This window comes from Mustela erminea, chromosome X, assembly GCF_009829155.1.
Source record: "Mustela erminea isolate mMusErm1 chromosome X, mMusErm1.Pri, whole genome shotgun sequence".
Classification (NCBI taxonomy): domain Eukaryota; kingdom Metazoa; phylum Chordata; class Mammalia; order Carnivora; family Mustelidae; genus Mustela; species Mustela erminea.
The window spans coordinates 54005283-54031708 of NC_045635.1; the positions used below are offsets into that span (position 1 = coordinate 54005283).

The 26426-nt window shown below is 37.1% G+C and overlaps 1 protein-coding gene across 8 annotated transcripts in view; it reads right to left on the reverse strand.

The window, feature by feature from the left end:
* Nucleotides 1–276: 276 nt before the first annotated feature.
* Nucleotides 277–26426, reverse strand: part of VSIG4 (V-set and immunoglobulin domain containing 4) — a 41654-nt gene continuing 15504 nt past the window's right edge. The window contains exons 4-8 of one of the 8 annotated variants that reach the window (XM_032330732.1): nucleotides 8702–8764; nucleotides 8113–8190; nucleotides 3566–3670; nucleotides 1364–1385; nucleotides 277–546 (exon numbers count right to left, since the gene is read on the reverse strand). In XM_032330732.1, the coding sequence (XP_032186623.1) occupies nucleotides 531–546; nucleotides 1364–1385; nucleotides 3566–3670; nucleotides 8113–8190; nucleotides 8702–8764 (284 nt within the window). In that variant the 3' untranslated portion in view covers nucleotides 277–530. The other 7 variants (XM_032330726.1, XM_032330731.1, XM_032330727.1 and 4 more) reach the window with 7 other exon arrangements.

Here is a 26426-nt window from a genome sequence, read left to right on the forward strand (position 1 = left end):
ATTTTCATTTGTCCAACTAACTTAAGAGAGTCATCCAGGTGGAGATGGCAGTGTGACAGTGAAAGGAATGGAAGGCAGTTGGGTACTAACCTGCCAAAAATTCATTGTGTCCCAGATGGAGGACCCACCTCTGAAGTAAGGTAAAGGTGGTCTGGTGAGAAAGAGAAAGACCAAAAAAGAAAAGGTGATATTTATAATTCCAAATCCCCAAACATCTCAACTAGTCTCACCTTAATCACTTGGTAGGTATTTGAGAGAAGACCAATACAACCAAGGTTGCTATCATGATTAGATATTTATTGAGCATCAAAAGAACACCAGAGCACTAGAGTCACAGTTCAGGAGCAAAACTGAATCCTGGTCTATTGCATACAAATCTTAATTAAAGGCTATCTAGCCCTAAAAAAAAGGAAATGATCCTGAATACAACTGGTCCTCTGAGCTGGCAAAGCTAAGTTTCCCTCTGGTCTTCTGGTGGCAAGAGGCCAAAGTTGAGCAGTGTCTGGAGGCAGGATGACCAAGTCTTAATGCTATGAGAACTTCCCTCTGGTGTTTAAAGAGAAGCAGTAGAAGAAGACAAAATAGAAGGGTCTAAGGCCTGATCCAGTAGCAGGCTTGCTTATGTGCATATGGTAACTTCTTAGGCAAAACCAGTCACTCTTAGAAACCTCAGTGTTGGGCAGGGAAGACACGTTCAGTCGTCCAGGAAGAGAGGTAGCAGGGAAGATGGCTATGCAGAAGGCTGAATAGGAAATTATGTCAGTAGGCCCTGGCTTAGCAGGACATTTTTAGCAGACGCCAGTGTCCTTGGTGGCCAAAAGCTCATAATCTGTAGAAGCTGTGTGCAGCAGGTGAGCATAGTCACTGTTGATCCAGGCGATGGTCTGGTTCTCCTGGCCCAGGCAGGGATCCTCAGAGTAGTCATTGCCTGGAGTCTGGGAAGATAGCTCTTTGCTGGAGCAACACCTTGTGAAAATACCCACTCTCCAGGCTTCACCAGAATTGCTGGCCTCTCTGGCATGTGTCCTGTGGCCCAAGATCCCACCACTCATAAAGAGGGACTTGAGCCTGGAACTCTAGTTTCCCATACTTCTGTCCTAAATTTGCCAACTAACCCTTAGGTTCTTGTTATCAAGGCATTCTAGGAATAGAAGGCTGATGGATCTGGATTATCCTGTGTGATCAGTGAGCCAGGAAAGAACTTCAGGAGGTTCTTCAGAGAGGAAAGAAAGCAGTGCTCTGACCCTGAAGGCCTTTGGGCTTAGAATTGGGTTTGTGTCAAGCTCCCTTTCCTTCATGCCAGTGATTAACAGAATGAGGGCAGGGGAGGGTTCAGAAGATGGAAAAGCAGAGGCAGTCTTACCTGGCCACTTCATAGACATGCTCTAGAAAAGAAGGAGGCATCAAGTCAGAAATCTCCATGGGGAGTGGACAAGGGCCAAATATGGACACTGGTTACCAGTCAAAGGGAGGGAAGGGGAGACAGAAAGGGGGAATTGGGGGGTATTGGGAAGGTAAACTGAAGCACAGAGATACAAATTTCTCAGAGAAAGGTTGAGGAATCACATTTGGTTATGATCCTCTTTGGCATACTCTGACTCAGAACATTGGGCTGGAAGAGTTGCCTGTTGTGGTAGGGGAAGGGACACTGGAACTGGACACACTCGCCACCCAGGAATCTTGCCAAAGATCCCAGGGAGTTTTTGTGGAAACTAGCTGGCCAGGCCAGAGCCCGGGCAGAAGGGGTTGAATTAATCTGTCAGGGACCATGACCAAAGCCATTCTCAAATGTACTCATCTCCACTGGGCACCCAGAAAAGGTCTTTAAGTAGATCACCATTGCCCCCTAGTGTCTATGGAGAAGAACTATCTATATTCTGTGCAGGCTTAAATGTTCTATAACCTGGTACAAATATGGATGTCTCTTGACACTGCCTCCAGGAGTTTATAATCTTACAGGAATACAACTGGGAATGCATGCTTTAAGCCACAACAAAGCAAACAGAGCATGCCCTATACCATCTACTTTGTGATACAGCCATATGTTTCCATGTCTTACCTCTCCCACTGGCCTGGTAGCTTCCATAACACGGGTGTTGTCTTTTTCATTTTATATGGTCCCTGCCTGGCTGATAGTGGGCAATCAGTAACTACATGTTAAATTGAATTTATGGCCCAAGGCTATCTCTCTCTTACAGAGAAGTAAATAATAGAAACTTTGGGAAGACAATCCAGAAGGGGAAAAGCATAAGGCCATGAGGTGTGTGGTCTATTTGCCTGTTGGACTTCAGTGATTCAAAATGAAAATAAGGAGTGGTGGGCGTAAAGAAGATAGGCTATATCAGAGAGGGCCTTAAATAGAATGCGTCATTTTGACTTCTATCCCCTAAGCCATGAGAAGCCTTGGAAGGTTTTTGAGTGAGAAACAATAAAATGTGGTTACAGTTTATTCCTAGTTTCATTGAGACCATGATTAATGGTTTTTAGTATTCCTGGGATTTGTGGCTATCTGGGACATCTCTACTTTCAAGTTCAACCTCATGAGTCATAGCCATGCTAACTGGCCAAGACCAGAGCTTATACTTCAGACCCACGAGAAGGAAATTCTTAAGGTTCCTTTCTCCCTTTTGGCTGGAGGAAGTCATGGTGGAAACATGGCTACTTGGGAATAGGAGCTGTTATAGAAAAAAAAAAAAAAGGACACTAATGTTAAGCAAAATGGTGAGTGCAGCAGGTATTGAAGCGTAGCTAGGTTTTACTTAGAAATGAATGTCCAAACTCTTTTCCTGCTCTGTTTGCTCACAGTTGTTAAATATCCCTGAAAAGTGCACCTTCATAATGTCACTCCTTTGTTTAAAAAAAATTGGTGACTTCTAGTTCCTTTGGAAGACCTAGAGAAAAAATTCCAAGTTCCTTAGCCTGCTATTTAAAACACTCTATAATCAGAAGTAAACTTCCCTTTCCCCTGCATTTACTCATGTATTTTCTACACTGATGACCTCACTCACCGTCACCTTTTAAGCATTTGCACCTTACTTTTGTAGTTTCTCCTTCCTATAATGCTGCCTTCTAATTTGTTTTCATCATCCAAGGCCTGGTCTAAGTTCCTTCTCCTTCTAAGAGTTCTTGTTAATCACTTAGGCTCTGACTCTCTTCTCTGGAAACCTTTAGTATTGATTGTTTTCTCCAGGCTTTGAGTCTATAGCCTTTATTGCTATGTATGTATATTGATAAACTTCATGTTTCTACTTTGAATCTTCTAAATAAATTCTAAGCAACTTGAGGCCAAGGATTGTGACTTCTGTTTCTCTTGCACCCTAGTTAGACCATCCATTACAGTGAAGGCTTGTACTAGGCTTTGTACCAAAGACTTGTGAACTAACTTAAATAAATCATATTGTTATTGTTGGCTTGCATGTCTGTCTCCATGAACCCTAAACTTCAATCCCAAAGTATGCTGAGAGCCTTTTGAAATGCCTAGCACAGTGGCTGATGCAATTTATGCTTAACTGTGCTCTCAGAATGAATTAATGAACAAAGTCACCCAGTCATACTCATCACTCACCTTGTTGGGATGTCTTCCGGCAAAGCATAACATAAGCCATGATGAAGACCACGATACAGCACAGGGAAATGATGAGAACAATGGAGAAGATAGGCAGGTCCTTTCCTAGAAGGCAAAACAAGACAAAGAGGTGTGCTGTTGAAAATGAGTTCAGAAATAGATTCCAAGGATCAGCCCAGACCAGCCCATAACCCTTTTTTACCCATTTTTAATTTTCTCCTAGCTTTATTAGATAGCCAGAGAGACAAACAAGACCAAAGACCTATGAGAAAGGCTGGAAAGAGGCTAAAAACTCCATGTATAAACACATTCTTCCAAACCCACTAATTGATGACTGATTGGTCTGGGCATTTAAATTAGTTCTCCATGCTTTCCATGGAACCAAGACTAGGAGTTTGCACCTATTCTTAAAAGAAAGTAGTATCTGACTTCCCACTTTACAAAAAAAACTTCGTTATTGATATTCTGGTCAATTACTTCTAGCCAAATTTTTCCCCCCTTGGGGAAACACTTGAAAAAGTGAGAATGCAAACTGGTGCAACCACTCTGGAAAACATCATGGAGGTTCCTCAAAAAGCTAAAGATAGAACCATCCTATAACCCACTAATTGCACTTCTAGGTATTTATCCAGAGGTTACAAACATAATGATTCAAAGGGGTACATGCACCCTACCTAATGTTTATAGCAGCAATGTCCACAATAACTAAAATGCGGAAAGAGCTCAGACATCCATTCACAGACGAATGGATAAAGAAGATGTGAGATATATATATAATACAGATATATATATATATATATATATATCATATATGTGAGATATATGTCTCCCAGGCATTGAAAGGAATTGAAATCTTGCCATCTGCAATGACGTGGGTGGAACTAGAAGGTATTATGCTAAGCGAAATAAGTCAGACATAGAGAGACAAATACCATATGATTTCGTTCATATGTGTAATTTAAGAAACAAAAAAGATGAGCATCGTGATGCCTGGGTGGCTCAATCGGTTAAGCATCTGCTTTTGTCTCAGGTCATGATCCCCGGATCCTGGAATGGACTTCCACATTGGGCTCCTTCTCAGCAGGGAGCCTGTTTCTCCCTATGCCTTCTCTGCCTGCCACTCCCCCTGTTTGTGCTCTCTTTCTCTGAAAAATAAATAAATAAAATCTTTTTAAAAAGATGAACATAGGAGAAGGTAATAAAAAATAAAATAAGAGGCTTTAACCCACTGAGCCATGAGAGACTATGGACTCTGAAAAACAATCTGAGGGTTTTGAAGGGGCGGGGGTTGGGAGGTTGAGGGAACCAGGTGGTGGGTATTGGAGAGGGCACGGATTGCATGGAGCACTGGGTGTGGTGCAAAAATAATGAATACTGTTATGCTGAAAAAAATTTAAAAAAAATAAAAATATAATACTTCTTAGTTAAAAAAAAAGAAAAGATGAAAACAGAGATGGAGGCCAACCATAAGAGACTCTTAGCTCTGGGAAACAAACTGAGCATTGCTGGAGGTGAGGTGGGTGGGGGGTGGGGTAACTGGGTGATAAGCATTAAGGAGGACACTTTCTGTAATGAACACTGAGTGTTTTGTAAACTGATGAATCACTAAATCCTACCCATGAAACTAATAATACACTATATGTTAACTAAATTGAATTTAAATTTAAAAAAATTATCATTCCAATTTTAGTATATATGCTGCTGAAGCAAACACTAAATTAAAAATAAAATTAAATAATTCTTTTATTCACACTCTTTGGGCATGTACTCAGGTTTCTCCTTCTTCAAAACATATTTCAAGAGTCTCCTAAATAGCTATCCCAACTGTGCCTACAAACTTAAGGAAACCACTGGTCTGGGCTTCCAGGCCTGGATCTATTATTTACTTCTTGTATGACTGTGGTAAGCAGAATAATGGTTATCCAAAGATGTTCATATCCAAATCCCCAGGATCTGTGAGTATTTAAGTTTAAATTATAAGAAGAAATTAAGGTTGCAGGTGTATTTAAGGTTGCGAGTTAGCTGACAGTGAGTTGGGGAGATTAGCTTGATTATCAGGGCAGGCTCAATGAAATCAACAGTGTCATTTAAAGTGGAAGAGGGAAACAAAAGAGATCAGAGTTAGAGAGAGACTTGAGGATCATACATTGTCAGCTTTGAAAATGGTGGAAGGCAGCCAAGAGCCAAGGAATGTGAGTAGCTTCTAGAAGCTGGAAAAAACAAAGAAACTGATTTTTACCCAGAGCCTCCAGAAAACAAAAAACAAAAAACAAAAAAACACATCCTTGCTAATAACTTGATCTGAGCTCAATGTGTCAGATGTCTGATCATCAGCAGTGTATGATAATACATTTGCATTATTTTAAGGCACTAAGTTTGAGGCACTAATTTTTATAGCTGTCAGAGAAAAAATAAATACTGTGATGACTCAGGTGTAGTATTTTTTCCCATAAGTTCAATGAAAAGATTGTATAATGTCTAATATACTGTAGCTACAATATTCTGAATCTAGGTGATAAGATTAGGAGATAAAGAGGGGTAGGAATTCCATTGTCCTTAGGATTTTTTGCTGCAACTGGCTTTATTTTTACCAATCCCTAAAATACTTTTTCTTAGAAATCTGGAATATTACTCAGTCATAAAAAGGAATACAATTTTGTCATTTGTAAAAACATGGGTGAATCTAAAAGATATCAAGACATCATGCTAAGTGAAATAATTCAATCAGAGAAAGACAAATACCTTATGACTTTACTCATGTGGAATTTTAGAAACAAAGCAAAAGAACAAAGAAGAAAAGAAACAACAACAAAACAGATTTAAATATAGAGAACAAACTGGTGATTGCCATCACGGAATATTTAGGTGAAGGGGATTAAGAGTATAGTTATCATGATGAGCACTGTCAATGTATAGAATTGTTGAATAATTAAATTATTTACCTGAAATGAATATAGTACTGTGTTAATTATACTTGAATTAAAAAATAAATTTAAAAAATCTGGTATTTGTGGTCCTCAGAACTGTGGTTGGAGCTGAGAAAACTCAAGCTACATTTCTCGGTTTCCTGGTTGACCTATTCATTGTTTAGTAGCATATTCTTTCACATCAATGTATTTGTGGTTTTTCTAATTTTTCTTTTCGTGTGCTTGACTTCACGTTTCATAGTGTTGTGGTCAGAAAATATGACTGCTATGATTTCAATCTTTTTGCACTGGCCTTATTTGTGACCTAGTTTGTGATCTATTCTGGAAAGTGTCCCATGTGCACATAAAAAGAATGTGTATTCTGCTGCTTTAGGGTGGAATGAGAAAACCAAAGCTATAAACTGATGGAGATTAAAGGAAGGATCCCCCTTAGAAGGAGTCAAGGAGTAAACAAAACAAAACAAAAACTGATGGAGGATATAGGGCACACACCCAATATCTGAGAATTCCCATTCCTCCTGGGTTATCTTCCCATTTTCTGAAACCAAGTCTCCAAAAATTATCTTTGAATTCCCTTGTGTTATTGGATGTTACTCTGCAAGAAGCATGGAATTATGGAAGCCTTTAAGCCAAAGGTGGCAATGCAAAAATATCCCATAAAACAGGTTTGAAAGATGGCTATAAATATGCAAAAAACCCCTGTTCAACCAGAAGGGGAGAATTACATGGGCATTAAGGAATGCACAATTATTGAACATAATAAAAATAAGTTAAAAAGTCCTCTCCCCCACAAAAAAATTAAAAAAAATAGTTAAGAAATCCACAATTAATGATACACAGAGGATGAAACCAGTCATGATAGTCATTACTATTTAGCATCAACTAATTGAAACAGATGCTTACTGTAAACCTGAATTCTCAGAAGTCCCCTGTTATACTAGACATCAACAACTTTTGTTGCGAGACCATGTGTGGTATGGGGAGTCCTAAGGGATAAGGTAGAGCAGCTCAGGTGATAATAGGTTGCTCAGTGATTAAGGAAATCATCTAATTATCAACTACTGTAACTTTTTTTTTTCACTTTTAAACAATAAATGCAGTCATATTAGTGCATACAAGCTGACTATAAGCTTCAGGTGAAACACAAAGAAAGATTCTCTTTGGGGTTTGTATCTTTGAGATCATAACTTAAGGATTCTTGAAACTTTGGAGAAATCATAAATCAACTGCAAGCTGTTTGGTGAGCCCTGGGTAAGAGCTCAAGTAATGAAACCCTGAAATTACCCTTAGGTACTCCAATGTCCATCTTCCAAGGAAAGTTGACTGAAGTCATGGTCCCATTCCTATTCCTGCTTAAAGTGTTTGGGAGGTGTATTACTATGACAACAGAGGACCAGCTAAGAACACATCTACCACTTAACTGCACTTTGACTTTGCTCGTTACTGAATTTGTATCTCTCCCTCTCCATATCACCCACCCTGCTCATCTTCAGGGCCTTTGACCATTGTGTGGCAATGTTTTGAAGAATTAAATTCCACAGAACAGTGTGCATTGTGGGAAGTTTTATTTGCAAAGTTCAGAGCCAAAAAGGAAGGATGGAAATCCTCAATTTTCCTTACCTGGCTCAGCATTGGTCTTCCCAAGATAGCCATCCACTTCAGTGGTCCAGTTCCAAATCAGGTTCATTGTAGATGTTGCTATGAGAACAAAGTGTTTGGCTCAGAGGGCTCTCTTCCAGCCAAGAACTATGAGGTAGAGGATGACTGCAAAATTTGGGTGCCTTCACTGGGCATCAATGCTGAGCTTGCTAGAATTTCTGGTCATGTATTGATCATTATTACTATGAGATGAGGTATCTTAGTTTCTTATTGTTAGTGGTAGAAAGAGGCCCATGGAGACGGTGGTGCAACATATCAAAAGTTCCATAGAAAGATGAGCAACAAAACAGAACTTTCTTTTTTCCCATATGTGCATCCCAACTCTCTCTTACTTTTGACTCAGAAGTCTTCACAAAGAGGAATATACATATTTATGATTCCACTTTTTCACAACTTTTTAATCATTGCTACCTTTCTTTTATTTCCATTCTGTTATTTCCATGTGTCCTCTGAGGAACCCAGTGACCTCTTATTACCCATATAATGGCTCCTTTAGCTTCTATGGCATCATTTCAGGACTCTATTACACTTGAACCATAGTGAAACTCACCTTCCAAGGGATATTTCATGGTTGTAGGTGTTTCAGTCTTAGTCTTTATTGATTTTGAGGAGTCTGCAAGGAAAAGGGAGCCCAGTCAAGGGTGTTGGCACCCTAAAGTGAACAGTTGCATTCCCTGGGGGAAATAAGTAAGTAAGAAAGCCAACTAAGAGAAAGTAAGTAGAGGCCAGTCAGGTCTATACCTGGACCTCTCTCAACACTTTTCTCATGATGTTGGAAAGGTGGGTGTTACCTGTTCATACTTCACATCATTTTAAGGTATAATTATTAAACCAGAGTTCATAGACCCCCAAGGAATGTGTAACTAGAATCCAGAGTGTCTTTCCATATAAAATGGAAAGACATTTTGTTTTTACTAACTTCCAAAATTTAGCTATTAATTTTCTTGAGAGGGACTTAGAAGGTATTACAAGGAAGGTGGCTATGGTTGATGTCAATGGGATTGGTAGAGTTATGACCTCTGGACACTTGTTTCTTCACAAAAGAAATACAATAACTGAGAACATTTTTAAAAATCAGTATTTTTTCCAAAATTAAAAAAAAATAGTCAAAGGTTTGCATCAATCCATGGAACATTTTTTTTTATAAAACAAAACAAAACAAAATGCTTCCTTGTTAATAACAGCAGTTTTGTGCCATTTAAACTTCCCCTAACCCCTTTACTCCTCCCCAGGACAATAGTAGGTTTGAGTGAGCTGAACAGATTAATTTCCAAACCACTTGTGAAGTGGTTTCCTGACTCAAAGTCTTGTCTTTTGGTTATCCAGTGCTAAAACTTTCCCTTGGGAGAGGGGTACAGGTGTCACACAACTGTCTGAGACAATGGATAACAGTTGAGTGAAACAAGAGACTGACCAAAACACTTAGAAAGGAAAACTGAAGAATGAAATGTCAACTGGAGCTTTGAAAATCTCTGACACATTCTTAAGAATCTGGAATTTCACTGCCAAGCATAGTGCTGTGTGCATGCTCATGAGAAGGTCATAAACTTGAGACTCCATGTAAGCAAGAAGTAAAGGTTATAGCACCATTATAAACTACCTTGGTGAGTGCTTAAGACATATTTCAACAGGAAGCTGAGCCCTTTAGAAAAGACTGGGGAATTTATTGGTTTTAGGTATTTAAAATATCTCAATTTAATCATTAGCTGACTACTAAGCTAATATAGTAGAGACTTCACCGGACATCTGTGACAAATAATACAAAAACTATACTGGATTAATTCAGAAAAGTCACTAAACAAATAAACAATGATTAGCACAATGAACAATGTCAACAAGAAGCCCTGGAGGAAGAGTAAGAATCAGACTTCCATAATTGTCACATTATTTTACTTAAAAACTCCAGTTTTCAACAAAAATATGAGGTATTAAGAAAAAAACTAGAAAGCCCATAGACAGGTAAAAAAAATCAATAAATGGAAATTGTTTCTGAGGAAGCAAATGTATTAGATTTGCTAACCAAAGATTTTGAACAAATTATTTGAGACTATGTTAAAAAATAAAGGAAATCATGCCTAAAGAACTGAAAATATGAAACTGATTCAAACCAAATAGAGAATAGCAATAAAGAAACATACATTATAAAAGAGGAAATAACTGGAGTTGAAAGGTAAATCACAAAAAAGTCATAAACGGCAGAAAATTTTAATAGAGCTGGTCAAAGTGGCAAAAGAAAGAATCCATAAATCTGAAAAGATGAAAATTGAAATTAGCCACAAAAACAGAAAAAAAAGAGAATGAGGAAAAATGAGCAGTACCTCAGAGACCTGTGGGACGTCATCAAGTGTGCCAATGTACACATAATAAATGTTCTAGAAATACAGGAGGAAAATGACAGAATATTATTTGTGAATAATGTCAAAAAGCCCCAATTCGATGAAAAACAGTATTCTGCAAATACGAGAAGCCCAAAGAACTCCAAGTAGGAAAATTAAAAAAAAAAATCTACACCTAGACACATAATTAAAAGCCAAAGCCATGAAACAATAATGAAAGCAGCAAGAGAGAGTCAAGTCGTCATGTATAAGAGATTCACAATAAGATTTATGACTGATTAAAAAAAAGATTTATGACTGATTTCTCTCTATGGAAAACCGAATAGGGGTTCATCAAAAAGTTAAAAATAGAACTACCTTATAACCCAGCATTTGCACTACTAGACTCTTAACAAGAAAATAGTGATTTGAAGAGGCACATGCACCTGAGTGTTTATAGCAGTGTATATAACCATATTTTGTTATATTAAAGAGTGTAAATGGGGTTTTTTTTGTAACTACTTTTCTTCTATCTGATTTTAAAAGACAACTACACAGTCTCCAAATGGCTGAGTAGTAGGGGGAAATATGGAAACATAGAAAGAGCCTAAATTTTCATCAACTGATGAATGGATAAAGAAGATGTTATATATGTATATGTATGTATGTATGTATATATATATGTATATGTATATGTATATATGTATGTATATATACGTACACATATCTCTCTCTCTATATATATAACATCTTCTTTATCCATTCATCAGTATATATATATATATATATATATATATATATATATATATATATATAAAACTCAGCCATCAAAAAGAATCAGATTTTGTCATTTGTGATGATGTGGATGTAACTAGAGGGTATTATGCTAAGGAAAATAAGTCAGTCAGAGAAAGACAAATACCATATGATTTCACTCATATATGGAATTTAAGAAACAAAACAGAGGAATATAGGGGAAGGGGAAGACAAACAAGATAAGATAAAGATAGTGAGTGAGACAAAGCATAAAAGAGTCTTAACTATAGGGAACAAACTGAGGGTTGCTGGAGGAGATAGGGTAATTGGGCATTAGGGAGGACAGTTCATGCAATGAACACCGGGTGTTATATGCAACTGATGAGTCACTAAACTCTACCCCTGAAACTAATATTACATTATATGTGAACTAACTTGAATTTAAATAAAATCTTTAAAGAAAAAATATTTATTGCTGATTCCTTACTGGAAACAAGGGAAGACATGATACACTGAGATACCATTCAAAGTTCTAAAACAAACATCCCATCAATCAAGAATTCTATATTTAGCAAAACTGTCTATATTCAGCAAGAACATAGGAGAAATTAAAGCATTCTAAGATAAAAAATAACTGGGAAATTTTGTCACCAGCAGAACTGTCCTATGAGGAATCCTAAAAGGAATTCCTCAAACTCAAATAAAAGGACACTAGGTAGTAACTTGAATCAACACGAAGAAATAAAGCATCTGTATAAGTAAATATAAAGCAACTGCATAAGTAAATATAAAGAGTATAAATGTTATTTTTTGTAACTACTTTTCTTCTATCTGATTTTAAAAGACAACTACACAGTATCCAGGTGGCCGATTAGTAGGGGGACACTATGCTTGCTTGTCTTGTCCCTCAAACACAGCCAGATAAATGACAAATCATTCTGAACACCCAAGAAATTAATCTGAGGACTGAGAGAGCAAATTGCACATCTAGAGGCAGAAAAATGGCCACACTATGGAAGGTAGATGTGGAAAGTTGATTTGAGGGAGGAAAGAATTGCAGGGACTGCAGAGGCAAGAGACCCCTGATCACAAAGAAAGAATTGAGAGAAAAAGAGAGAGACAGAAAGAAAGATTGAAAGCAGTGTGCAAGAGAAAGAAAGAAAGAGAAAGAAACTCTTCCCCAAAACCACTGACTGGGAAAAAGAGAGGGACTGACTATCACAAGTTTTTATAAGCAGGGGAACTCAAAGTTTGAAGTTTTAGAAGTCTGCAGCATTAACATGGTTATGCCTAGTGGGCTTAGCATTGTTCCTGTGGAGAAGGAAGGCAGAGGCCAGGAACAGATCGCGTGGTCTGAGGATTCCCTAGGTTGCATGGGGAGAAACAGTTCCCTCTCTTGGAGTGCATTTGGGAGAGGTGGCACTGTCTCTCAGGGGACAAAAGAGAATATGGGTGCTATTGGGTGGTCCCATTAACTAGCATTGCTGAGGACAGCTAACCTGGAAGCCAGCATTTGGCTCTGTTTTACTGTAAGCTCCTCGCTCCACATTGTTATGTGACTACATTTCTAGGGAAAACAATAACAACAACAGCAGCAGCAGTCATAGCATGGTGAGACCATCCCCCAGAGGATCAGTGCAGATAGGGCCTGTGCCAGGTCCTTGAAATTTGGAGCTTTGAAACCCAGACACGTGCCTGAGATAGACACAGGAGTAAAGTGCCACCAGGTAAACAGAAGACTCAGACACAGAGTGAAGGCACAAGAAGGAACGCAAGAGGGGAGATTGTTCACTCTTCTGTGAGGGCTTTCTAAACATCAACAGGTGAAAACTTCCCTTTCTGGGGATGAGAGAGTGCGGTGACACTATTTTAGCCCTGCCCATTAGAAGGGACTGAATTCAGTGAGCAACACAGTGCTCCCAGTGGAGGCCGGAGCAGCTTACCTCAAACCCCACACTACTACACCCTGCAGGTACATCTATACAAGGACAAGTAGCCTGAGAACCAACACAGCACACCTTTGCCCTGAAAAACTAGCACAATACCCCTTCCTGCATGTGCAAAGTCTACTGGTCATAGACTGTTGCGAAGCTTCAGTTCCTGGGGAAATAGGATCTAGCTTTTTCTAACAAGCACACCAAAATGCACCTAGTTAAAAGCTGGCACACGCTGGACCAGGCCCAAACACTCCAATTCTGCAGAGGACTGATCATAAGGAAAGAAGAGCCAAAACACAATAGTGGAGAGCACACAGCATACAGCAAAAAAACCTTCTTAAAGCTCCACACTCTGGACAGTATATGATATCTTCTTAGTATAACCATTACTTTCAAGAGCAGGAAACATAACGGCTTTTCCTAACACACAGTAAACAGAGGTCTAAACAAAATGCCAAGATGGACGAATTCATTCCAAAAGGAAGAACTGCAAGAGATCATGGCCAGGGATCTAATCAGAACAAACATAAGTTGGCCAGGGGGAAACATTAAGATAGTGGAGGAGTAGGGGCCCCTAAATTTGTCTGGGCACTGGAATTCAGTTAGATAGTTATCAAAGCATTCTGAACACCTAAAAATCAATCAGAGATCTGAGAAAATAAATGTTGCAATTCTACTAATGGTAGAATGACCATTTTTTTGGAAGATAGGAGGTGCAGAGACTTGAATCCAGGCTGACATATTGGGGGATATGGCAGAGGGGAGGGTGCTGCTTAAGGAGGCTACCACAAAAAAAGTGAAAAGCAGCAGAGCACAAAATCAGAACCTTTATAGGTCTTCTGCGGTAGGGGGCATTCTTTGCTTACAGGTGTTCAGGTGGCAAAGCAGAGTAGAATCCCAGGTGGGACAGCGTGGTCTCAGGAATCTCAGAGTCACAAGAACAAAGGTGCCTGAGTTAGGCAGAGTTCCCAGACATAAGAATGGAGAAGCCAGCTGCAAAGAGTTTAGGTGCTGCCTTTCTGCACTATGTTGCTATAAACTGCAAACTGTTGCATGGTCATGCCTCCAGTCTCCTGGCAGAGGCCCAACAAAAGGCAGAGTTATGGCAAGATCCACCCCTTCCACTGGGAGGAATAGCATGGTCTGTGCTTCAGGAGTTTACAAAAATTGTAGTCTTGAAACTCAGTTGCATGTGTCAGATGAAAATGCTCAATCACAGATCACAGGCTGGGTGGACACAGAGTTCAGACAGAAATCAGGGAGATAAAAGTGATTGACTGCTTCTCTGTGAGGGCTCACTGAAGAGTGGTGGGACACAAACCTTAAGCCTAAGAAGTAGAGAGTGGAGTGCTGCCGTTTTCATTCCTCCCATCAGTCCTGAAATCCTTCAGAGAGCAAAACAGCACAGTATAGTGGATTCTGAAACCACTTACACTGAGCCTGGTCCCGTAGCAGGGAAGGCACATTTCTGCAACTTCAAAAGCACCTGAGAATCATCTCAACAGACACTTCCTGCAGAAGACCACCAGGAAAAACTGGATATCACAAAGTTTACAAGTAATAGAGAACTGAAAATATTCAGCTCTTGAGGAAAACAAAATATAGCATTTATGGGTTTCTTTAAATTCTTTAGTCTTTTAATATTATTTTTTCTTATTTTTCAATTCTTTTTTACTCTTTTTTAAATTTTTATTTTATATATGTGTTATATATGTGTGTATATATATATATATATATATATATATATATATATATATATGAATGAAATCCTGGATCCTATTTTGGGATCTCGTCTAAGTAGTTAAGATCTCATTTCTTTTAACAAGCAGACCAAAACACACTAAGGATCTAGGGTTGTGTGTGTGTGTGTGTGTGTGTGTGTGTGTGTGTGTGTGTTTTGTATATATCTGTTTTGTTTCTTATTTGATTCATTCTTATTTTGTTTTGTTGTTTTTAGTTCTTGTTTTTCCCCCTGTTGTTCTTGCTATTACTGTATTTCCTTTTTCTTTTATTTGTTTTCTTGATAAAATGACAAGATGGAGAAATTCAACCCAAAAGAAAGAACAGGAAGTAGAACTGACTGCCAGGGATTTAATCAATACATATACAAGAGAGATATCTGAACTAGAATTTAAAACAACGATTATAAGGATACTAGTTGGGCTTGAAAAAAAACATGGAGAATACTAGAAAATCCCTTACAGTAGAAATAAAAGAACTAAAATCTATTCAGGTCAAAATTTAAAATATTATTACCAAGATGCAGTTACAAATGAAGGTTTTAACAGTGAATATAAATGAGGCAGAAGAGAGAGTCAGTGATATAGAAGGTAAAATGATGGGAAATAAGGAGGCTGAAAAGAAGGGGAAAGACTAGTATTGGATTACAAAGGGAGACTTAGAGAACTCAGTGATTCCATAAAGCAAACTACTACCCAGATAATAGAGGTGCCAGAAGATGAAGAGAGAGAGAGAGGGGCAGAAGGTTCATTTTGACAATTTGTAGTTGCAAACTGCCCTAATTTGGGGAAGGAAACAGGCATTCAAGTCCAGGAGGCACAGAGTACCCCATTCAAAATTAATAAAAATAAGTCAATACCTTGACATAAGATAGAGATGCTTGCAAATTTCAAGATAAAGAGAAAATCCTGAAAATAGTTTGGGACAAGAGGTCCTTAAAATACAAGGGTAGAAACATAAGGCTGGCAGCAGACCTATCCACCAAGACCTGGCAGGCCAGAAAGGAATGGCATGATATATTCAAAGTGCTAAATAGGAAAAATATGCAGCCAAAAATACTTTATCCATCAAGGCTTTCATTTAGAATAGAAGAAGAGGTCAAAAGTTTCTAGGACAACAGAAACTAAAGGAATTTGTGAACACTTAAGCAGGCTTACAAGAAATATTAAAGGGGTTACTTTGAGTGAAGATAGAGCCAAAAGGTAACAAAGGTCAGAAAGGAACAGAGAGAATCTACAGAAACAGCAACTTTATAGGAAATACAACGACACTAATTTCATATTTTTCAATAGTTACTCTGAATGAAAATTGACTCAAATACTTTTGATACTTTAATCAAAAGACATATGGTATCAGATTGGATTAACAAAAAAGAAGACTCAAATACTATTGACCCAAATGCTATTGACTCAAATACTTTTTGATACTTTAATCAAAAGACATATGGTATCAGATTGGATTAACAAAAAAGAAGGCCCACCAATATACTGACTACAAAAGACTCATTTTAGACCCAAAGAAATCTCAAGATTGAAAATGAGGGGGTGAAGAACACATTTACCATGCTAATGGGCATTAAAAAAAAAAAAAGCTAGAGTAGCAATCTGTAAATCAAAAGAACTAGATTTTTAAACCAAAGGCAGTAATAAGACATGAAGGACACTATATCATAAGGAAAGGGCCTATCCAACAAGAAGATCTAACAATTGTAAATACTTTTGCCCTAAATTGGAAGCAGCAAAATATATAAATAAATTAATAGCAAAATTAATTAAACTCATTGATAATAATACAATAAGAGTAGGGGATGTTAATACCTCATTTACTGCAATAGACAGATAATCTAAGCAGATCATCAAAGAAACAAGGGCTTTGAATATCATAGTAGACAAGATGGACTTAACAGATATTTTCAGAGCATTTCATCATAAAGCAGCAGAATACATATTCTTTTCAAGTGCATATGGAACACTCTCCAAAAAATAATCACATACTTGGTTGCAAATCAGGTCCCAACTGGTAGCAAAAGACTGAGATTATACCATGCATATTTTCAGACCACAATGTTTTGAAACTTGAAGTCAAAGAGAAGACAAATTTGAAAGAAACACAAACACAAGGAAGTTAAAGAGCATCCCAATAAAGAATGAATGGGTGAACCAAGAAATTAAAGAAGGATAAAAAAATACATGGAAGGAAATGAAAATGAAAACATGACATTTCAAACCTTTGGGATGAAGCAAAGATGGTCTTATGAAGGAAGTATATAGCAATACAGGAATTTTTCAAGAAACAAGAAAAGCCTCAAATATACAATATAACCTTACACTAAAAGGAACTGGTAAAAGAAAAGTAAATAAAGCCTAAATCCAGCAGAAGAAGAGAAATATAGTCCTTAGACTATATCAGAGCTCAATGTTATAGAAATGAAAAAAAAATAGTAGACTAGATCAATAAAGCTAGGAGCTGGGCCTTGAAAGAATTATTTAGATCAATAAACCTCTAGCCAGACTTATCAACAAGAAAAAAGAAAGGAATAAATAAGATCAAATAAATAAAATCATGAATGAAAAAGGACAGATCACAGTCATCATTGAAGAAATACAAACAAATACAGGAGGATAGTATGAGAAATTATATGCCAACAAATTAGGCAATCTGGAAGATATGGATGCATTCCTAGAAACATATAAACTACAAAAACTGAAAGAGGAAGAGAGTGAAAACCTAAACAGACCCATAACTAGCAAAACAATGGAATGAGTAATCAATAATCTCCCAACAAACAGGAGTCCAGGTCTCCCAGGGAAATTCAACCAACCATTTAAATAATTAATAACTATTATTCTAAAATTGTTTCAAAAAATAGAAAGGGAAAGAAAACTTCCAAACTCCTATGAGGTTAGAATTACTTTGACCCACAAACCAGAAAAATACCTCACCAAAAAGGAGAATTACAGACCAATATCCCTGATGAACAAGGATGCAAGAATTCTTAACAAGATACTAGCTAATAGGATTCAACAGTACATTAAAAGGATTATTCACCATGACCAAATGGGATTTATTACTGGGCTTCAAGGGTGATTCACCATCCACAAATCCATGTGGTACACCACTATGGATAAAGGAAAAGAACAAATCAGTGATATAGAAGATAAATTTATGGAAAATAATGAAGCAGAAAAGGAGAGGGAAAAATATTTGATCATGAATGTAGACTTAGGGAACTCAGTGACTCCATAAAGCATAATCAAATTTGTATCATAGGATTCCCAAAAGAAGAGAGGAGAAAAGGGACAGATGGTTTATTTGTGCAAATTATAGCTGAAAATGTCCCTAAACTGGGGAAGGAAAAAGACTTCAAAATCCAAAACACACAGAGAACTATCAAAATCAATAAAAAGCCAGCCAACACCAAGACATATCATAAAAATAATTCACAAAATACACAGACAAGGAACAAATCCTGAAAGGTGCAAGGGGGAAAAAGAAAAATAAAAAGACCTTTAACCTAAGGCAAATCAGGGTCACAGCAAATCTCTCCACAGAAAATTGGAAGAGAAGAAAAAAAGTAACATGATATATTAAATGTTCTGAATTAGGGGAAAAATGCAATAAAAAATACTTTATCCAGCAAATCTGTCATTCAAAATACAAGGAGAGAGAGTTTCTCAGAAAAACAAAATGTAAAGGAGTTCATAACCACTAAACCAGCCCTCCAGAAAATATTAAACAGGACTCTGTGAGTGGAAAAAATAGACCAAAAGCAACAAAGACTAGAAAGGAACAGGGAACATCAACAGAAATACCAATTTTACTAACATAATTGAGCTAAATTCATATCTATCTATGATCAGTCCAAATTTAAATGGACTAAATCTTCCAAACAAAAGACATAAGATATCAGAATGGGAAAACAAACAAACAAACAAGACCAATTTATATGCTGGCCACAAGAGACTCATTTTAAACCTAAGACACTTGCAGGTTGAAAGGAAGGGGATAGAGAATGATCTATTATTCTAATGGACATCAAAGAAAAGCTAGAGTAACCATACTTAAATTAGACAAACTAGACTTCAAAAAAAAAAACACTAGTTTCATTGATTCTTCTCCTACCCACTTAAGCCCCCATGTTGCATCACCACTTCCTCATATCAGGGAGATCACATGATAGTTGTCTTTCTCTGCTTGACTTATTTCGTTAAGCATGATACACTCTAGTTCCATCCATGTTGTCGCAAATGGCAAGATTTCATTTATTTTGATGGCTGCATAGTATTCCATTGAGTATATATACCACATCTTCTTGATCCATTCATCTGTTGATGGACATCTAGGTTCTTTCCATAGTTTGGCTATTGTGGACATTGCTGCTATAAACATTCAGGTGCACCTTCCCCTTTGGACCACAAGATGGGATTGGGAGGGAGACAAACCATAAGTGACTCTTAATCTTACAAAACAAACTGAGGGTTGCTGGGGGGAGGGGGTTTGGGAGAAGAGGGGGTGGGGTTATGGACATTGGGGAGGGTATGTGCTTTGGTGAGTGCTGTGAAGTGTGTAAACCTGGCGATTCACAGACCTGTACCCCTGGGGATAAAAATACATGTTTATAAAAAAAAATAAAAAATAAAAAAACCACTAGTAATAGATGAAGAAGGGCACTATATCTTAATTAAGAAGTCTATCAATCAAGAAAATATAACAATTTCAAATATTTATGCCCCAAACTTGGAAGCACTCAAATATAAAATCAATTAATAACAACCCTAAGGAAACTCACTGATGATAATACAATGATAGTAGGGGAACTTAACATTTTATTTACAGCAATGGACAGATCATCTAAGCAGAAAATCAACAAGGGAATAATGGACTTTAATGACACACTGGATAAGATGGACATAACAGATAAATTCAAAATATTTAATCCTTAAACATAATATATATTCTTTCCAAGTACACATGGAGCATTATCCAAAATACATCACATACTGGGTCATAAACCAGGCTTCAGAAAATACAAAAAGATTGAGATCATACCATGCATATTTTCAGACCATAATGCTATAAAACTTGAAGTCAACTATAAGAAAAAAAAATTGTAAAGACAACAAATACATGGAGGTTAAAGAACATTCTAGTAAAGGATGAATGGTTTAACTATAAAACTAAAGAAGAAATTTAAAAAGTACATGGAAGCAAATGAAAATGAAAACAGGACAGTCCAAAACATTTTGGATGCAACAAAGGCAGTCCTAGGAGGGAAGTATATAGCAGCACATCAAGCAAGAAAAGTATCAGATACAAAATATAACCTTACACCTAAAGGAGCTAGAAAAATAATAGAAAGTAAAACCTAAATCAACAGAAGATGGGAAATAATAAAGATTAGAACAACAAGAAATATAGAAACAAACAAAAAACAGTAGAATAGATCAACCAAATGAGAAGGTACTTCCTTGAAAAAAATGATAAAATCGATAAATTTCATAAAATTCTATAAAGTGTATAAAGTCTAGCCAGCCTTATCAAAAGAGAAAGAGAGAGAGAGAAAGGGCACAAATAAGTAAAAATAATGAATGAGAGAGGAGAGGTCACAGCCAAAACAGAAATAAAAACTATCACAAGAGAATACTATGAAAAATCATATTTCAAAACAGCTGAGCAATCTGGAAGAAATGCAAAATTACTAGAAACTTACAAACTACCAAAACTAAAACTGGAAGAAGAAAAATTTGAACAGTCCCATAGCCAGCAAAGAAATTGAATCAGTAATCAAACTTGATTCCAAAACCAAAGACTCCACTAAAAACAAGAATCACAAATCAATATCACTGATGCAAAAAACGGATGCAAAAATTCTCAACAAGATGCTAGCAAATGGAATCCAAATGTACATTAAAAGAATTATTCACCCCAGTCAAGTGGGATTTATTCCTTGGCCTGTAGGGGTGATTCGATATTCACAAATTAATTAATGTGATATACTACAATAATAAAAGAAAGGATATGAACTACAGTATCCTCTCAATAGATACAGAAAAAGCATTTCTTAAACATGCCATCCATTTTTAGATAAAAACCCTCAACAAAGTAAGGATAGAGGGAATATATTGCAACATCATTTTATATGTATATATATATATATATATATATATATATTTTCCTCTATGATCAGAAAGAAGATGGGTATGTCCCCTCTCACAATTATTATTTAACATAGTACTGGAAGACCTAGGCTCACCAAATAGGCAACAAAAAGAAAAAAAGAGGCATCCAAAATGTCAAGGAAGAAGTCAAACATTAACTGCTTGTAGATGACATGATGCTCTAGGTAGAAAACCTGAAATACACACACACACACACAAAATGCTAGAACTAATACATGAATTCAACAGTCATAGGATATAAAATCAACATACATAAACCTGTTGCATTTCTATGCAACAATAATGAACCAGCAGAAAGAAAAATCAAAGAATTGATCCCACTAATCTTTGCACCAAAACCCATAAGATATTTAGGAATAAACCTACCCAAAGAGGTAAAAGATGTGCACTTTGAGATTGCACTTTGAGACTTATGAAAGAAATTGAATAGGACACAAAGAAATTGAATAGGACACAAAGAAATGGAAAAACATTCCATGCTTATGGATTGAAAGAACAAGCATTTTTAAAATACCTGTACTAAAAAAGGCAATCTACACATTTAATGCAATTCTTAACAAAATACCAACAGCATTTTTCACAGAGCTAGAATTTCCCTAAAATTGGTATGGAACCACAGAAGATCCCAAATAGCCAAAGCAATGTTGAAAAAGAGAAACCAAGCTGGAGGCACCATGATTCCAGACTTCGAGGTATATCAGAAAGCTATAGTCATCAAGACAATATGGTAGTGACACAAACAGACACATAGATCAATGGAATAGAATAGAAAACCCAGAAATAGACTCAGAACATTATAGTCATTTAATCTTCCAGAAAGCAGGAAAAATAAACCAATGGCAAAAAGAGACTCTTCAACAAATGGTGCTGGGAAAACTGGACAGCAACATGCAGAAGAATGAACCTGGACCACTTCCTTACACCATACAGAAAAATAAATTAAAAATGGATGATGAGGGCGCCTGGGTGGCTCAGTGGGTTAAGCCGCTGCCTTCGGCTCAGGTCATGATCTCAGGGTCCTGGGATCGAGTCCCGCATCGGGCTCTCTGCTCAGCAGGGAGCCTGCTTCCTCCTCTCTCTCTCTCTCTGCCTGCCTCTCTGCCTACTTGTGATCTCTCTCTGTCAAATAAATAAATAAAATCTTTAAAAAAAATGGATGATGATGCATGGGGTACTGGGTGTGGTGCAAAAAAACAATGAATGCTGTTATGCTGAAAAGAAATAAAAAATTTAAAAAAAAATTTAAAAAGGGATGATGACCTAAATTTGAGACAGGAAACCATAAAAATCCTAGAAGGGAACACAGGCAGCAACCTCTTTTACCTGAGCCATAGCAATTTCTCAGTAGACAGGTCTTTGGAGGCAAGGGAAACAAAAGGAAGTATGAACTATTGGTACTTCAGCAAGATAAAATGCTTTTGCACAGCAAAGGAAACAATCTGAAAAACTAAAATACAGCCTTTGGAACAGGAGATGACATTTGCCAATGACATATCAGATAAAGAGGTAGTATTCAAAATCTATAGGTAACATATTTCTTTTTGAAATTCAGAAGAATTTTTAATTCACCCAGAAAGAAACAAAATGACTTTCCTTACCCACATTGAGGGTTTATGAGCATCTTCCCCTCTTATTCTTCCGCTAGTATTTCTGTGTATTTGTTTTTGTATTTTACTATATAAATCTTATTCTTGTGGTTCATTTTGCTTAGGTTTTTCTTTTTTTTCTTGTATTTTACTTTAGTCTAATTTTTTTATTATGTTATGTTAGTCACCATACGATACATTAATTATTGATGTAGTGTCCCATGATTCATTGTTTGCATATAACATCCAATGCTCACAGTAATATGTGTCCTCCCTAATATCCATCACCGGGTTCACCCATCACTCCAATCTCCTCTCCTCTAAAACCCTCAGTTTGATTTCAGGGGTCCATAGTCTCTCATGGTTCATCTTCCCTCTGATTTTCCCCACTTCATTTTTCCCTTTCCTCTACTAATGTCCTCCATACTATTCCTTATGTTCCACATATGAGTTTAACTATATAATAACTGTCTTTCTCTGCTTGAGTTGTTTCACTTAACATAATCTCCTTCAGTTCCATCCCTGTTGATGCAAATATTGGGTATTCATCCTTTCTGATGGCTGGGTAATATTCTATTGTATATAAGTACCACTTCTTCTTTATCCATTCATCTGTTGAAGGGCATCTTGGTTCATTTAACAGTTTGGGTATTGTGGACATTGTTGCTATGAGCATTGGGGTGCAGGTGCCCCTTCTTTTCACTACATCTGTGAATTTGGGGGTAAATAACCAGTAGTACAATTTCTGGGTTATAGGGTAGTTCTATTTTTAACTTTCTGAGGAACCTCCACACTGTTTTCCAAAGTGGTGTACAAATAACATATTTCACTCACCACCCAAATAATCCAGTTAAGAAACGGAGAGAAAACATTAACTGATATTTTTCCGAAGAAGATATCCAGATGCCTGACAAACATGAAAAGTTACTCAACATGACTAATCAGGAGGGAAATACAAATTAAAACTACATGGAGATATCACCCCACACCTTTCAGAATGGCTAAAAAAACAACAATACAAGAAACAACAGATACTGGAAAGGGTGAGGGAAAGGGGAAACCTGCTACACTAGTGATGGGAATGCAAACTGGTGAAGCCACTCTGGAAAGGAGTATGGAGCTTCTTGTATAAGTTAAGAATTTAAGAAACCTATGATCTAGCAATTGTATTACTAGGTATTTACTCAAAGAATACTAAAATATAGATTTGAAAGGGTACATCCATCCATTTTTTATAGAAACATATCAACTAAAGGTAAACCATGGAAAGAGCCTGATTGTCCATTGACTGATGAATGGATAAAGAACAGATGATGTATATATCACAATGGAATATTACTTAACCATTAAAAGAATGAAATATTGCCATTTTCAATAACATGGATGGAGCAATAGTGTATTATGCTAAGTGAAATGCCAGTCATAGGAAAACAGAAACCATATGATTTCATTCATATCCAGAATTTAAGAAACAATACAAATGAACATATGGGAACATATGGGAAGGCCAAGAAGAGGGAGGGAAGCAAACCATAAAAGGATCTTAGCTATCAAGAACAGAATTGATGGAGGGACTTTTGAAGGGGATTGGCTAAACAGGTAATAGATATTAAGGAGGGCAATTGTTGCACTGAATATTGAGTGTTAGATAGATGTGATGAATCACTAAATTCTATACCTGAAACCAAATGAATTTTACCATATATGTTAACTAACTATAATTTAAATAAAAATTGAAAACCTTCCTTTTTACCTTCCTCAAGACCAAAAGCTTCTGCACAGCGAAGGAAACAGTCAAAAAAAAAAAAAAAAAAAAGAGGCAACCCACAGAATGGGAGAAGATATTTGCAAATGACACTACAGACAAAGGGCTGATATCCAAGATATATAAAGAACTCAAACTCAACACACAAAAAACAAATAATCACATCAAAAAATGGGCAGAAGACATGAACAGACACTTCTCCAAAGAGGACATACACATGGCCAACAGACATATGAAAAAATGTTCAGCATCATTAGCCATCAGGGAGATTCAAATCAAAACCACATTGAGATATCACCTTACACCAGTGAGAATGGCCAGCATTAACAAGGCAGTAACCAACATGTGTTAGAGAGGATGTGGAGAAAGGGGAACCCTCTTACACTGTTGGTGGGAATGCAGGTTGGTGCAGCCACTTTGGAAAACAGTGTGGAGATTCCTTAAGAAGTTAAAAATAGAGCTACCCTATGACCCTACAATTGCACTACTGGGTATTTACCCCAAACATACTGATGTAATGAAAAGAAGGGCCATCTGTACCCCAATGTTCTGAGCAGCAACAGCTACAGTTGCCAAACTGTGGAAAGAGCCAAGATGCCCTTCAACAGATGAACGGATCAAGAAGATATGGTGCATATATGTATTGGAATATTATGCTTCCATCAGAAAGGATGAATGCCCAACATTCGAATCAACATGGATCAGACTGGAGGAGACTATGCTGAGTGAAATTAGTCAAGCAGAGGGAGTCAATTATCATATGGTTTAACTTACTTTTGGAGCATAAGGAATAACATGGATGACATTAAGAGAAGGAAAGGAAAAGTGAATTGGGGGAAATTGAAAGGGGAGACAAAGCATGAGAGACTGTGGACTCTGAGAAACAAACTGAGGGTTTTGAAGGGGAGGGAGGTGGGGGGTTAGGTGGGCCTGGTGGTGGGTGTTAAGGATGGCACATATTGCATGGAGCACTGGGTGTTGTGCATAAACAATAAATCTTGGAACACTGAAAAAATAAAATAAAAATTTAAAAAAAAGAGGAAATAAAAATAATAAAACTGAAGTTACTTTAAAATAATGATGAATATCTAACATTTACATTGACATGGATAGGACTGGAGGGTATTATGCTAAATGAATGAAATAAGTGAGGCAGAGAAAGACACTCATAGCCCAGGGGATCATAGAGGAAGGGAGGAAAAATTTAATGGGAAGAAATCAGAAAGGTGACAAACCATTAGAGACTCTTGGCTCTGGGAAACAAACTGAGGGTTGTGGAAGGGGAGGTGGCTGGGACAATGGGGTAACTGGGTGTTGAGCATTAAGGAGGGCACATGACTTGATGAGCACTGGGGTGTTATAGGCAACTGATGAAACACTGAACACTACATCTGAAAATAATGATGTACTCTATGTTGGCTAATTGAATTTAAATTTTAAAAAGCACATTTAATGGTAAGACTGAATGCTTTTCCACTAAGATCCAAAACAACAGTAATGTCCACTCTAAACATGATTATTTGCAACTGTACTGAAGGTTTTGCCAGGGAAATTGTGTGAGAATTAACAAGCATCCATACTGGAAAAGAAGAATACAAATATTTACATCTTCAGATTACATAATCATATTTAAAATATCCTAAAGAATTAATAAAACAATGATTAGAACTAATAAATGAGTTTAGCAAGGTTAAAGGACTTAAGAAAAATATATAAATATTTGTTGTATTTCTTTTTTTTTAATTAAATTTATTTATTTTCAGCATAACAGTATTCACTATTTTTTCACCACACCCAGTGCTCCATGCAATCCATGCCCTCTATAATACCCACCACCTGGTACCCCAACCTCCCACCCGCCCGCCACTTCAAACCCCTCAGATTGTTTTTCAGAGTCCATAGTCTCTCATGATTCACCTCCCCTTCCAATTTCCCCCAACTCCCTTCTCCTCCCTAACTCCCCATGTCCTCCATGCTATTTGTTATGCTCCACAAAT